The sequence below is a fragment of the Carcharodon carcharias genome, chromosome 4, assembly GCF_017639515.1.
Source record: "Carcharodon carcharias isolate sCarCar2 chromosome 4, sCarCar2.pri, whole genome shotgun sequence".
Taxonomy (NCBI): Eukaryota; Metazoa; Chordata; class Chondrichthyes; order Lamniformes; family Lamnidae; genus Carcharodon; species Carcharodon carcharias.
In genome coordinates this window covers 140,920,092-140,935,834 of record NC_054470.1, presented here as the reverse complement: position 1 = coordinate 140,935,834, position 15,743 = coordinate 140,920,092, and the positions used below count along the sequence as shown (strand labels likewise).

General features: G+C 44.6%; 1 protein-coding gene across 1 annotated transcript in view; it reads left to right on the top strand.

Moving 5' to 3' along the window:
• Positions 1-15,743, top strand: part of adgrv1 (adhesion G protein-coupled receptor V1) — a 723,938-nt gene that overhangs the window by 566,663 nt on the left and 141,532 nt on the right. The window contains 1 exon segment of the mRNA XM_041185339.1: positions 1,037-1,215. Coding sequence (XP_041041273.1) covers positions 1,037-1,215 — 179 coding nt within the window.

Here is a 15,743-nt window from a genome sequence, read left to right as displayed (position 1 = left end):
CCATTTTTATAGAGCTCCCGAGTAATCCCGACTCAGCAAAAATCCATGCTAAACTTTTTGCATTGTTATTAAGACAGAAGCACATGTCAATCATTAAATGATAAAAGTACAGTGAAAAATTAGAATTGTCAGGATCATTAGAAAACGCAAAAGCTGGACTGAAAGGATAACTTGATCATTTGCCCCTCATTGCTTTCTTATGCACACATCAAAGGAATTGAAAATATCAACCATGCAGCTAAAAGATATTTTTCGTAAAGTTGCTTGATTGGTATTCGTTGCTTGATGAACTTCAGAACAACATATGAAACAAAACATGGGCATTATTTTAAATGGCGCACATTTATTAGCATTGTGAAGTTTGAATTTGGATGCACTTCCCTGCCCTAAAGCAGAGCTGCACCAAAACTCAGCCATTTTTGGCTATGTCGTGCATCAAACTTTCTTATTGCAATTATACATACTGTAAAGCCTCACTGTTTATTTTAAATTAAAAACAAAATTCATGATATAAAGAATGCTGATACAGCAAGATCATTTTTTGTGCCAATGGTACACCAGCAGTAAAGTGCAGATTTAATTTTTGATAATGAATATAATTTGCCATTCTGCCATTGTGGTGGAAGCCACTTTATGTAAAATATAGCACAGACTCGGAGATTTTAAACAAGCATATGCTTGCAATGGGTAGCATGTGTAATGGGCGGCACAGTGGCTACCACTGCTGCCTCACAGCTCTCGGGACTCAGGTTCGATCTTGACCTTGGGTTTCTGAGTGGAGTTTGTATGTTCTCACTGCGTCCGTGTGGGTTTCTGCCAGGTGCTTCAGTTTCCTCCCACCATACAAAGATGTGCTCCAGTTAAATTGCCCCTTAATGTGTGTGCATGCGGTGGACTGGCATCCTGGGTGTACCCTGCCTGGTGCCCATTCCTTTCGGGATAGGCTCCGATTCCCTGTGACCCTGAATTGGATAAATCGGTTTTGGAAAAGTGAGTAATTGTTGCACTTACTGAATATTCCTTTTCTTCCCTTTAGTCCATCAATTTCTGGCAAGTGCTTGTGATGAATGATGAACACACGGATCGGCGGTACCTACTGTTCTTCACTCTGAGTTGGGGTTTACCTGCCTTTGTTGTGGCCCTGCTTGTAATTATCCTGAGAGGTGCCTATCACTGGACCATGCAGGAAATCTATGGGACTGTACATGGTGATGTGTGAGTATTGCAAGTTACAAAAACATTATCAATGCTGTTGATGAATTGCAAACCTGTATCATGTACCGATTATAAGGTATATTTGAATTTGTCAGGTTATGGGTCATCTTCATTTTCAGAAAGTTCAATGAGGGTGAACTGAACAAAAATAAGAAATATTCCCAGAGCATTTAAGATATGTCATAACTTTGCCTTTTCATATTCAAGCACTTCCTGTGATACAAAAGAGCTCCCAGCTTAAGGCATAAATTAAATTTTGTTGTTGAATTTAAAGCTTTGCTCAGCCATTACTGTAACTTCCTGTAATAGGACAGGGTGGGGATGGGTTTTGTCAGTACTTTGCTGCTTCTAGAATTAGGCCAATAGTTATTTATACTAGTTGGTAAGTATTACCCACTTCCTGTTTGTACTTTAGCATGCATAGCTACGTCAGACCAACATCTTAATCTGCATCTTGGCCTGCTCCCCTCCCCCATTGCCTCAAAAGCAAACAAGTTCAAAAACACACATACGCACATCCTCCAACAATCTTTTTACAGAAACTTTATAAATTACAGATCTGGTATGAGAACGTTTGGTTAAGAATATCCTCAGCACATCAATGCTTACCAAGAATTAAAAAATAACCAGCTTAAAGTCAAATTATTGTCATCAGAAACTCTTTTTAAAGTCAGACATTTTTAAAAAATTCTAGCTAACTTTAACATGAAATAAAACTGTCCATTCTTAATGATTTCTTGAATACTTTGATTTAAACAACACATAATTAGTGGACTCTCTAAAGATGTTGGCCAGGGTTTTATGGTCCCACCATGATGTGTCTCCCCCCAGCGAATGTGGCGAGCTATTTAAACCTTCATTCAGTTCGGGAGGACTGTAATATCCCACCGGGCAGGAGGGGCCGTAAAATCCTGGCTGTTAACCTATTCTGGAGTACAGCTCTATAGATGCTAGCCGTCATCTGGTTTAGTTCATCACTCATCCTTCAAGTTAGACAGAGTGGTCTAGAAATTAGGCCACGTAGCACCCATGTTTCAGGTACTACCTGAACTCCTAAGTCCACAAAACACTACTCAATTTCATGGTCCTACGAGGCATCCTATATCTCAAAAATGGTGGGCAAGAAGTGTGCAGGCACTCCGACTGGAAAATTGCCAACTGCCATCTCAGGTTAGGACAAAGAAAGGCACCTTTTACCCATGCTTGAACCAGGGAGTTGTGAGACTCTGCATATGCAAATAAGGGCCTTGAGGTCCCTGTTGAAACATTGACTTGCCCTGAGGCAACCGGCACCACCGTTGACTCCCCAAGGCCCATATGCCCTACAATGCCCAAGGCTCTTGCATCCATTACCTGGGAGGATTCACCCCGCTGCACCATTCATCTGAGAATGAGGTCTGAGGCCCAATATCCACAGGTTCTTGAACCTTACCATTCATGCATAGGATAAATATATTGCGTTGGGGGTAATTGGTTGCTTCCAAATTAGAAGGACCTTTGTTGGAATGTTACTGGACTTTATATGTTGTCTTTATCTGATGTTAACACTTGAGTATTTTTCACTGGCAGTCAATAGATATTCAAGAAAGCTAGGAGACAGAAACCAGGGGCAGAATTCTCCCCGCATCGGTGGGGGAAGTTCAGGATCGGAGGTGGCCATTTTATGTGGGTGGGCCAATTAAGGCTAGAGCACTACACATTCCCTGTGTGGGCGGAGGGGGGCTGGACTCCCTCAGCCGGGAGTGCGCTCTTTCGCACATGCGCGTGAAAGAGCGCATTCATCTCCCTGAGGCTAAGTGCTGCCTCAGGGAGATCGGTGCCAAATTCAAAAATGTTAAAAATAAAATTTCCCTGACATGTCCCCTCATGTGACATTGTCGCATGAGTTGGGACATATCCATCACTTTTAGTTAGACTTCTATTAAATTTTTGAAAACCTACAGGTTGGCAAACTGTAACTAATGGAGTGCCACAGGGATCATTGCTGGGGTCTCAACTATTTACAATCCATATTAATGACTTGGATAAAGGGACTAACTGTATTACATGGGAGAACCGTGTGATTATGTGGCAGGGGGAGCTTTTCAATGGTGAAGCCCACTGTCAGCTGACAATGTAGCAGGTCTGGACAACAGTCTCCTGGACAAACAGGGAGACTCTTCATCACTGTCACAATTTTCCTGCCCAACTCCATTTCAATTAATATAAGACTTGAGAGCACAAAGATGGCATTTAAATATTTCACATTACATTGGTTTCACTTCATGTGTATATCATCGTTATTTAATTAATCAGAGAGCCTCATGGTTGGCACTCATTGATGTTTACAGGAGAGTTAGGGACACTTCTTTATTGTGGAAAAAAACAATGTTGTGTCTTGTGTTCAGTCTTTATTGAATGTTCATGTCAGTGTCCAGTGTTGTACTCGTCACTCTGTGGGACATGGCTGAGCTTGCAGCCTCAGCTGGCCCTCCCTTCAATGCATTGAAAAGGACATTTTCCAAGATCACTCTCAGCAGGGATAATTGAAATGTTGTAGGTGAACTCAAAGCCAATACCCTGAGAAGGATCCACTTTTGGACATTGCCCTTTAAGCCCCTCATTTCCTTACCTTGACTGATTGTTCCCACCACATCCAGGATACCATTCACTTCCCACTTCACTCCTGCATGCCCCTGGCTCCACTTCACTCCTCCCTATCTCACCTCTCACAACTGACTCTCCCTTGCCGGTCCCAAGCCTCCATTCAAGCTGTCATTCTTCTGCTCCCCTCCCTTATCGCAGAGTTCAACAAGGAGAACCGCTGAGCTCAGACACGACTACACAAAGTCAACTTTTGCATGCCATTTTAAACGAACGTGATCCGGGTGCCACGAGATTCTCATGCGCCGTGGACTTTATCATGAAGGTAGAATGTAATTACAAAATGTTTTAATATCATGAGTATTCATGGCAGGCAAATGTAATATAAGTAGGAAACTGCCACGGGACAGCATGAGGCCTGAACTGCCAGAAATACACCGCTGAGTTAATTTCTAAATTTGAACCCGCTGTCGGGAAAGCAAAATTTCAGCTCCTGCCTAATTGAGTCACCATGCCCTCCATGTTTCCTGCTCTTGCAGGCCTCATAAAATCAACCCCTTTACCACATCCCCCATGTTTCAGAAATATTGTAAAGCACTTGGGCTATCCTGAATTTGAGAAAGGTGTAGTATGAATGCAAATTCCTACCCTTTACCTTCTCTCTCAGGCTGAACGTGGTCATACATTAACTGTGTTTATTGCCAAGTCTCCAAAAGGTACCTAATGTTCAACTTTTCTCTCTCCTTGGGGACATCTTATTACATTAAAGGTGTAACACAAATATTTGTTTTGGCTTCATCTTTTCAAGATTCAAACTCCACTGAGTCACAATCTAAAAATGCCTTAAAAAATATTTTAAGAGTTTTCGTACTCAGCACTGTGATGGAGCTAAACTAACGCATACAACTGGACTACCAATGCTCCGGAAAGCCCAAGAGATGAATGAGTGTGGCTGTCAACTCTAAGCAAACTGGTCTTGTGCAGCTGGCAGCAACAAGATAAACTTGCCAGATTCACTAAGACCAGCAGCCAGGAAAAATAAGGAAAAATGTGTCTCCCTGGCTGCTGGCCTTTGTGACCCTGCAAGTTTACTTTCTTATTACCACCACAACACCAACATCCTTGGAATTCACAGATGAGCATAACATAAAAGCAGTTTGTATATATTTTTACAACCCACCCCCAGGTGAGGTTCCCCAAAGTTGTTGATCCAGGCGAAACCCCTCAAATTGTCACCACCTGGCTGGGACACCTTGCCACAAATTGTTATGGCCCAGGTGAGGAGGGATGAATTGGCTCCCTCTCTTTATTCAACACATCCCCCTCTGTTGGTCGCAACAAGATTTAATCTAAAAAGGATCGCTTTCACGGATACCTTTTTCCCAGACCTAGTCGTTCTGGTTTTGAAGCCACCAATTTGGACAGATGTTCTTGAGTTAAAGGTAAGAGTAAGTTTACGAACTACAAAAGGCAAGAAAGGATAAAATGCATGCATATATGGTCATACAGGTTGAAACTAAGAATTTAGCTTGAAGTAAGTGAATATATAAATATATATATAAAAAGGCATATGGAACAGTCGTTGACTTGTGGGGAGTAGATGATTGAGCATTGCGGCCGTTGCGATTGGAGATTTCAATAGAATTGACTTCGGTAGGTGAATGGTCGGTTTCAAGGTTCCAGTAGTGTTGACTTTGGTAGACAAATAATCGCTTTGAGGTTCCAGTAGAGTTGACATCGGCAGTCCCAATATTTCCAGATGCAATTCGCTGTTTTTTACCTTCATTATCATCTTTTTTTATTCATTCGTGGGATGTGGGCTTTGCTGGCTGGGCCAGCATTTATTGCCCATCCTTAGTTGCCTTTGAGAAGGTGGTGGTGAGCTGCCTTCTTGAACCGCTGCAGTCCATGTGGTGTATGTACACCCACAGCGCTATTAGGAAGGGGGCTTCAGGATTTTGACACAGCAACAGTGAAGGAAAGGTGATACATTTCCTAGTCAGGATGGTGAGTGGCTTGGAGGGAAACATGCAGGTGGTGGTGTTCCCATCTATCTGCTGCCCTTGCCCTTCTTGATAGTAATGGTCATGGGCTTGGAAGGTGTTGTTAAAGGAGCCTTGGTGAATCCATGCAGTGTGTCTTGTCGATGGTACACACTGCTGCTATTTTGCGTCGGTGGTGGAGGGAGTGAACATTTGTGGATGTGGTGCCAATCAAGCGGGCTGCTTTGCCCTGGACAGTGTCAAGCTTCTTCAGTGTTGTGGGAGTTGCACTTATCCAGGCAAGTAGGGAGTATTCCATCACATTCCTGACTTGTGCCTTGTAGATAGTGTACAGGCTTTGGGGAGTCAGGAGGTGAGTTACTCATCGCACTATTCCTAACCTCTGACCTGCTCTCATAGCCACAGTATTTATATGGCTAGTCCAGTTCAGTTTCTGGTGTTGATGGTGGGCAATTCAGTGATGATAATGCCATTGAACATCAGGGGGAGATGGTTAGATTCTCTCTTGGAGATGGTCATTGCTTGGCACTTGTGTGGCGTAAATGTTACTTGCCACTTGTCAGCCCAAGCCTGGATATTGTCCAGGTCTTGCTGCATTTGGACATGGACTGCTTCAGTGTCTGAGGAGTTACGAATGGTGCTGAACATTGTGCAATCATCATCGAACATCCCCACTTCTGACCTTATGATGGAAGGATGGTCATTGATGAAGCAGCTGAAGATGATTGGGCCGAGGACACTACCTTGAGAAACTCCTGCAATGATGTCCTGGAGCTGAGATGACTGACCTCCAACAATCACAACCATCTTCCTTTGTGCTAGGTATGACTCCAGCCAGTGGAGAGTTTCCCCCCTGATTGCCATTGATTCCAATTTTGCTAGGTCTCCTTGATACCACACTCGGTCAAAGGAGGCCTTGATGTCAAGGGCAGTCACTCTCACTTCAGCTTAGGAGTTCAGCTCTTTTGTCCATGTTTGAACCAAGGGTGTAATGAGGTCAGGAGCTGAGTGGCCCTGGCGGAACCCAGACTGGGCATCAGTGGGTAGGTTATTGCTAAGCAAGTGCCACTTGATAGCACTGTTGATTCCCCTTCAATTACTTCACTGATGATAGAGAGTAGACTGATGGGGCGGTAATTGGCCAGGTTGGATTTGTCTTGTTTTTTGTGTACAGGACATGCCTGGGCAATTTTCCACATAGCCGGGTAGATGCCAGTGTTGTATCTGTACTGGAACAGCTTGGCTAGGGGCATGGCATGTTCTGGAGCACAAGCCTTCAGTACTTTTGCCAGAATATTGTCAGGCCCCATAGCCTTTGCCTTCAGCCTTTTCTTGATATCACATGGAGTGAATCGAATTAGCTGAAGACTGGCATCTGTGATACTGGGGACCTCTGGAGGAGGCCAAGATGGATCATCCACTCGGCACTTATAGCTGAAGATTGTGGCAAATGCTTGAGCCTTATCTTTTGCACTGATATACTGGACTCCTCCATCATTGAGGTTGGGGATATTCGTGGAGCCACCTCCTCCAGTGAGTTTTAATTATCCACCACCATTCACGACTGGATGTGACAGGACTGCAGAGCTTATATCTGATCCGTTGGTTGTGAGATCGCTTAGCTCTGTCTATCACTTGCTGCTTATGCTGTTTGGCATGCAAGTAGTCCTGTGTTATAGCTTCACCAGGTTGACACCTCATTTTTGGGTATGCCTGGTGCTGCTCCTGGCATGCTCTCCTGCACTCTTCATTGTCACTCATTGTGACAATATTAAGATTAATTCCCCTCAGTCTGAAGGGCTATGTTTGTGTTCCAATAATAGCACTCAAAATTCAAACAAAAATATTGAAAAATTAAATAGAAATAAGCAGAAAAAATGTTAAATTTATTCAGAATTCTTCATGCCGAATAATAATATTGGTACCAAGGTCTCTACAGCAAACTTTCTCTTGGTTTCCAATTTTAATATGCTATAACCTGGACAGGAGGGCACAGAGACTGGGACAGGATCTGCCTATTGACTTTACATTTATGGTGGCGAGTCTCACAGAATATGTTCAAGGACCTGTTATAATACCATGAAAATGAACTATTTCCTGTCATTTGTGTCCTGCAACACTGAGTGCAAGCTATATGCGGCATCCCTGGCATCCATTGTTGATAAGGAGCTCAGTGTGGGTAGGCATGGTTACAGTTTGAAAGACTGTTCTGTATTGCAGTTGTTTGCAGTAGAAAAATGAGACAATGTAAAAAAAAATACATTTTCTTTGGTTGTATGCATATCTTTCAATGAACCATGGCCTGCTTACTTTGCAATGCACCATTGTGGATTTCTTTTCCCTCATGTATGATAACAACACCCATAACAGCAGCTTGCACTTATATAGCACCTTTACTGTAATAAAGTTTCCCAGGTACTTCACGGAAGGGTTGAAGCAAAATTTAGCACCAAGTCATATGAGAAGACATGAAGTCAAATGAGCAACAGCTTTGTCAAAGAGGTGGGTCATAAGGAGCATCTTAAAGGAGGAAAAAGTTAGAAAGATGGAGAGGTTTAGGGAGGGAATTCCAGAGCCTAAGGCTTTGGTAGTTGAAGTCACGGCCACCAGTGGTGGAACAGTTAAAATCGGGGATGGTCAAGAACCAAAATTAGAGGCGAACAGATATTCTATGGGTTGTGAGGCTGGGGGAGATTAAAGAGATAGGGAGGAACAATGCCATGGAGGAATTTTTTAAAAATATGATATTTTATGGTGTTACTTAACCAGGAGCCAATGTGGATCAGGAGTACAGGGATGATTGGGGTGGAAAAACTTGATGCAAATTAGGACACAGATAGCAAAGTTTTGGATGATCTCAGATTTTACGGAGGGTAGGGTCAGGCCAGGAGTCAAGTCTAGAGGTAACAAAGCTATGAATGAGGGTTTCACCAGCAGGTGAGCTGAGGCAGCAGCAGGAATGCAATCAATTAGTGTTGTAGAGGTAGAAATTTACGGTCTTCGTGATGCGGCAGAGAAGTGTCAGGAAGCTCAACTCAAGGTCAAACATGTCATCAAGTTTGCAAACATTCTGGTTCACTCTCAGACAATTGCCAGGGAGAGGGACAGTGTTGGAGGCTAGAGGAATGGAGTTTGTAACTCAGACTGAAGACAATGGCTCTGGTCTTCTCCATATTTAAATGGAGGAAGTTTTTTTCTCATCCAATACTGGATGTCAGGCACGTGGTCTGACACTTTAGAGACAGTTGAGGAGTCGAGAGAGTGATGGTGGTGTCAGCTTAGATATAGAAACCGAGGCAGTGTTTTTGGATGATGTCATCGAGGGGGTAATGTGTAGATGAGAACTAGAAGGGGGCCAAGATCCTTGGGGAACACCAGAAGAACAAAAAGACAGTCATTTTCTAGCAATAATTGGATAGATACAAATTGTACCAGGTGACTGTAGTCCCACCCAGCTGAACAATGTGGAGAGAAATTATAGATAGATGGTGTGATCAACCATGTCAAAAACTGCAAATGGACCAAGAAAGACATGCCAGCTGCACCACAAAAGGTTGGGCTTCTTGCAATATACTTAAATATTCCTGCCTTTGGGAGTGGGACTAGAGTACAACTTGTGAGCAAGTAGCAGTACCACATCACCATATTTACAACAGCAGAGCAGAAGCAGGAGAAAATGTTTAATTGTCAAATTACACCTCCTTTCTCACAATCACAATAATAGAAAATTGAGGACGTCATTAATTTGTGTGAAAATGGGCCACATTTCCTGTGGCAGGCATCTAATGGTTCAGAGGGGAGTGGGGCTGGAGGGGATTACTGAGATAGGAAGAGGCAAGGTCTTGGGTTGATTTAAAAACACAGATGAGAATTTTTAAATGAAGGTGTTGCTTGAACTGGAGACAATGTAAATCAACGAGCATAAGGGTGATAAGTGAATAGGACTTGGTGTGAGTTAGGACATGAGCAACTGAGTTTTGGATGACCTCAAGTTTACGGAGGATAGAATGTGGGAGACCAGCCAGGAGTGAGTTGGATTCTAGAGGTAACAAAAGCATGAGCTAAGGCAGGGTCAAAGTTCGGCAATGACGTGGAGGTGGAAAAAGGTCTTGGTAAATATGTGGTCGGGATCTCATCTTGGGATTAAATATGATATCCTGATTGCGAAAAGTCTGATTTAGTCTCAGCTAGTAGCCAGGGAGAGAGCAAAGGCTGGAATCAGTAGCTGGGAAACAAAGCTTGGAGTGGGGACTGAAGACAATGGCTTCAGTCTTCCTGATACTTAATTTGAGGAAATTTCTGCTCATTCAGTGCTGGATATTGGATAAGCAATGTGATAACTTAGAAACAGTGGAAGAGTTGACAGAGGTGGTAATGAAGTGGAACTGGGTGATATCCCCTCCCTTACCCATCTGTCACTGGTCAGATACATATCCGTCACCCTCAAACTCAATTACTCCAAAATGCTCCTTACTGCCACCACCCCACCCTTCCCATCCTTTCCCGCCCCCCCACACACACCACCAACCCCCCCCCCCCCCCCCCCCCAAAAACCCCACTCTATAAACAAGTCTTGTAAAATGATGCTGCCCTGACCTATCACACATCAAAGTTTTGCTCAATTATCACTCAATTCTTTGCTAGCCTAGATTGGCTTCTAGAAGTTCAGTGCCTCAAGCTTAAAAAGGTTCTTTCTTGTATTTAAATTCCTCCATTGCCTTACCTATCCAATCTCTGTAATCTTCCCCAGCCCTACATCCCTGCTAGACCTGAACTCTCTGATCCTTATTTTCTGTCCTACTTTGCCACTCCCCTCCTTTGAACTAATCACAGTAACCATACTGTGATTTTTAGCAGTGATACACCTTAGGCGAAGAAGTTTGTTGCTGAAAAATAGTATTCTTATAATAGGTAAAATCAGCACAAAGTGGAAAAATGACTGGCACCAGTAAAACCTGTCTGAACTGGTCTTATATACATGAAAATAATACTTGCACCAGTAGTACCAGTAATACTGGTTTTTGACTATTTTGAACTATATGAACTGATTGTTCCTCAACTATGTTATAATTATGGCTGTCAATTAGGCAACTGCATTGTATGTTCTATGTGCAGATTCAAGAATTAAAAATAACACGAACATTAAGATCAGCTACAAAGCTAGTGACCTGAATCTTGTGTTCCAGGGAAGGGCACGTTCCCAACCTGAACGTAAAATTGCACAAAAAGATGTCAGGCATGCGTCCTGACATCATCGTGCATGAATGCAATTGAGGTCAGCGGACATGCGTGGGAGTCGGCGCAGTGCCTACTGACAATTAAAGGGCCAATTAAGGTCATTGAAAAGCCTATTGGCCACGATTTTATGTTGAGCATGCAATTTTTAGCTTGTCACATGGGCAAAACCAGTGGGCAGGATTCATGTTTTAATCATTTCCTCATCCACGGGCAGGGTAAAAGGCCCCCGGAGCAGCAGCACTTTCTCTGTCATTGCCAGTTCTTTGCTGTGTGAGTACAGAGTTGTCCCAGAGTTTCTTGGCATCTCATTTGGTTGTCAAGCCTGCCTTTCAACATCTCAGGTCCTCATTTGCCCTGGATGGTTCCCCTGAGTATTGCAGCACAACTCCTCTGGACTGGAGGCTGAGGAAGCAAGCCAGCTCCACAGGCCACAGAGGATGACTCAAGTGATGGCTCAGAGGGAGACCCTGGGGAGGCACAGGATGAGAATCTCGAGGCAGAGGACAGGAACCTTCATGGAGGCAGAGACACCAGGGATGCTTTGATCCAGCGGACCTTCAGCTAGGCATCAATGCCTCGTCAAGCCAATGGCACTGTCTCCTTTGCTAACAATCAATAAATGAGAACCCAACCCAGTTCGTCACCACCATATAACGCTATATTTTTACAAGTCTGTGCTGCATCTGGCACCTATTCATACCATCCAGCCAACTCAGCCCATTTAAGTCAAATAAATATTTGTTACTTCACATGAACAAAGAACAAACAAAGTGTCCATCCCTAACATGAGTCAAAATAATTAATGCAAAAAAATGTCACCCGTGATGCGCTCCTGCTATGCTCAAGGTGCCTTCAACTTATGTATGCCGGTGCTGGGTCTTGGTGCCCCCCCCCCCCAACCCCCTCATTGACAGTGGCGTTGGAGGCAGCCTGCTGACTCTGCTGCCCTGATGACCTTGGCAGTCGTCCTCTGGCTGCTGGAGCCTAAGTAAGCTCCGCCTGGGAGGGTACATCCAGCCCCATTGCTGGGCACTGCTCAGCCATCGCGGCATCATCAGATGCAGCAGCCACTGGCAGAGGGGCAGAGGAGCTTGGGCTCTCATCCAGAGCGCCCTGAGAGAAGCCCATAAATACGACAGGTAGTTCATCTGCCAACGTGAGGTGTGTTTGCTCCTCCCTGCTCACTGTTGATGGATGGGGACCTAGCAGGGAGACTAGGTGCCTCATCCATCTCTCATAATGCAGTGATATCCTGAGGTTACTGCCTGTGTGAGGGCTTGCAGATCCGAGTATGAGAGTCGCCAATCTCTCAATGGAGGAGACTGTGAGCTCGGTGTTAACAGTCAACGCAGAACTCATGCTCCGCATGGACCCCTCCATGATGGAGACCATGGTATGCAGACTCTCATGGATCTCCGCCAGTTCTCCCCACACATCCCACTGGACATCCAGCATCTGCTGCCTGATGGACGACTCCAGAGATTCGTCATCTGCCTTGGGCGCTGCATGGTTCTGGTCTCCAGCTGTGCTCCCACTGCTGCCTCCCTGGGACCTCTCTGTCTCTGCCAGCTCCTCATGCGAGTATGATGTGCCCTCACCACTGTGCATTAGCCACGGAGCCAAATACCTAATGTCCACCGACATGAGAGTATCTGCGCTGATGCCCAGTTCAGAGGGACAGTGTGATGCTGGTGCAGGGGTGTTGTTTCCCTCGGAGCTCAATGGGAGGGGTCCTCAGGGTTGCCAGCGGCACCTGCAGATGGTGCATCCGTGGGAGGAAGGCAAAAGACCAGTACATTCAAACATCAAAGTCACTATGCATGCTAGGCGGGCTGAAGAGACAGTGTAGAGCTGCTACATGCTGCCATCTGCATTGGAGTTTCAGTGGGCTCTCTGGCAATAACAGTTCAGTTTCTGATGAGAGGAGCCCGTTATGTTTCCAGTACCCACGGCACATGCATCTGTCACCTGCACTCTTACCTTCATATGAGACCCCTGCCTCACCACGGCCAGAAGAGTGAAATTGGCCAGTGGAATTCCAGCTCCAGTGCATCGCTCTCATGCTTTGTGAGGGAGCACAAATTTGGCACTCCTCCACCCATTCTGTGGCGTCCCATGGCTTTATAACTCCTCTTCTCCTAACAAGGAAAAGTAGCCACATTATTGTTCCGTTTCCCTGAAGGTCCTTTCCTGGTTCCCACCCATTCTCCCACTCCAGCATTAGGTGACCAGTGTCACTGTGGCCCATCTCACCTTGCAATGCACTGAGGCCAGTTGTACTGACATCCCAGCCTTGGAAGAGCAGTCTTCAGTGCCAGTTGGCTAAACACTCTTAGACCCCTGAACGTTCCAAGCAACGGGTACCCGATTAAAGTTCTCCCGCACAGGTCCATGCCACTTCTGCGCTTACCTTTGCTGACTGCAGTGGATCATTGAACCTTTTGTGGCATTGAATCCCAGTGCGCCCACTGACCTGGGCGATGACCTCTGCGCAGGCCTTCTTGGTCAGGTGGGGCGGCCTTCTCTTGTCATCCCTGGGCATTACGATATGCCACCTGGCACTGACCTCAACCAGGTCACTCATCTAAGAAATGGGAAGCAGTGTCTACCCAACTTGCCCTCCTGCCTTCCATGACCTCCAGGTGCTGAGGCCATGTCTGTACACCAGGACACTTATTGAACAGCTTCCATTTAGCTCCCACAGCCTCCCCCACAACTCCTGGCAGCCTTCAGGGAGAAGCCTCTTCCATTTTTTGAACACCCCACCGGGTCCCCATTGGACCCAGTGCCTGACGTGTTCCCACTCCCTTGCACGGAAAACACACCCGGCAGTCGCGTTTCACGCTGGCCACCCAGCGTAAGATTGTGTTCACAGCACGAACTTGGCTGTAGGCGGCTTTTACGTCCGCTTCCGGCCGTGCCAACTTTGGGCACATCCCGAGGGTAAAATTCAGGTCAGTGTTACTGCCTTACAACCGTTTTTCAGTTTCAAATAAAAACTAATCACAGCTAAACAATGCATAGATTTAAATTGTAAATGCTTTGTGACTGATCTCAATGTTTGTGACTAATTCTTGGATCCAAACACAGGACATACAATACAGTTGCCCAATTGACAGCCATGATTATAACATAGCTGAGGAAAAATCAGTTCATACCAGTTCAAAATAGTTAAAAACCAGTACTACCGTTACCAGTACTATGTCGACAGTTTCACTATCAGTGACACTTTCCATCACTTTGCTGATGATTGAGTTTAGGCTGAATGGGTGTTAATTGGTCAGAATGGATTTGTTCTGCTTTTTGTGCATTGGAGAGACCTGGGCAATTTTTCACATTAGAACATAAGAACACAAGAAATAGGAGCAAAAGTAGACCATTCATCCCTTCAAGCCTGCTACAGCAATCAATAAGATCATGGCTGACCTGATTGCGACCTTAACTTCACTTTCCTCCCTGTCCCCACTAACCCTTAAATCCCTTGTCAATCAAAAATCTGTCTAACTGAACCTTATATATTCAATGACCCAGCCTGCACTGTTCTCTGGAGAAGAGAATTCTAAACACTAACCACCTCCTGAGAGAAGAAATTCTTCCTCATCTCTATCTTAAATGGGAGGTCCCTTATTTTGAAACTGTGCCACTGTTTTCCATGAGGGGAAACTCCCACTCAGCATCTACCCTGTCAAACCCCCTCAGAATCTTATATATTTCAAAACGATCACCTCTCATTCTTCTAAACTCCAATGAGTATAAGCCCAACCTGCTCAGCATAAATCTTTAGTACTAAAAAAAGAAAGACTTGCATCTATTAGCTCTTTTCACAACAACTGGACATCTTAAAGCATTTTTTCATCAATGAAGTACTTTTGAAGTGTAGCCACGGTTGTAATGTAAGAAACCCAGCAACCATGTTGCATACAGCAGACTCTCACAAACAGAAATGTGATAACGACCAATGTGTCTTTGCGATGTTGATTGAGAGATAAATATTGACAAGGACAACAGGGAGAAGTCCCCTGCTCATCTATGAAACGTTGTCATGGGATCTCTTACATCACTTGAGAAGGAAGATGGAGCCTCGGTTTCATGCCATGGCACCTCCAACAGTGCAGTGGCCTTTTGGTACTGCACTGGAGCGTCAGCCTTGATTTTTGTGCTCAAGCCCTGGAGTGGGACCTGAACTTAGAACCTTGTAACTTAGAGGTAAGGGTGCTACCAACTGAGCTGGGATGTTGTCAAGGGCTATAGCCTTTGCTGTATCCAGTGCCTTCAGCTGTTTTTTGATTTTATGTTATCATGTTAACATACGATAATGTGCAATTGGTTTCCATGATATAACAGTCAGTGTACATTACTGGATGTTTTATGTTGAATGCATTTATTTTCTTTCCATTTGTTCTGTTATCTACCTATTTATTTCATTACCCAACCAGAAAAGCAAGACAGTAGGAATTATGGTCTTCTTTCCCAGCCAGCCATTAACCCAATTACACAATCAATATAAGATGTGATTCAAATATTCTATTTATATTTTCTTTACATCAAGAAAGAGTATCTTTCTTCTGCAGAGGCCTCTGTGCAGTAGTCCGTAATTCATCAACCTGAGGAAAATACAACTGAGTACTGTACAACCCAGGCCAGAGTCACAAATTCATTAACAGCATAAAAAGAGACCATTTGGCCCAACGGGTCCATGCCAGC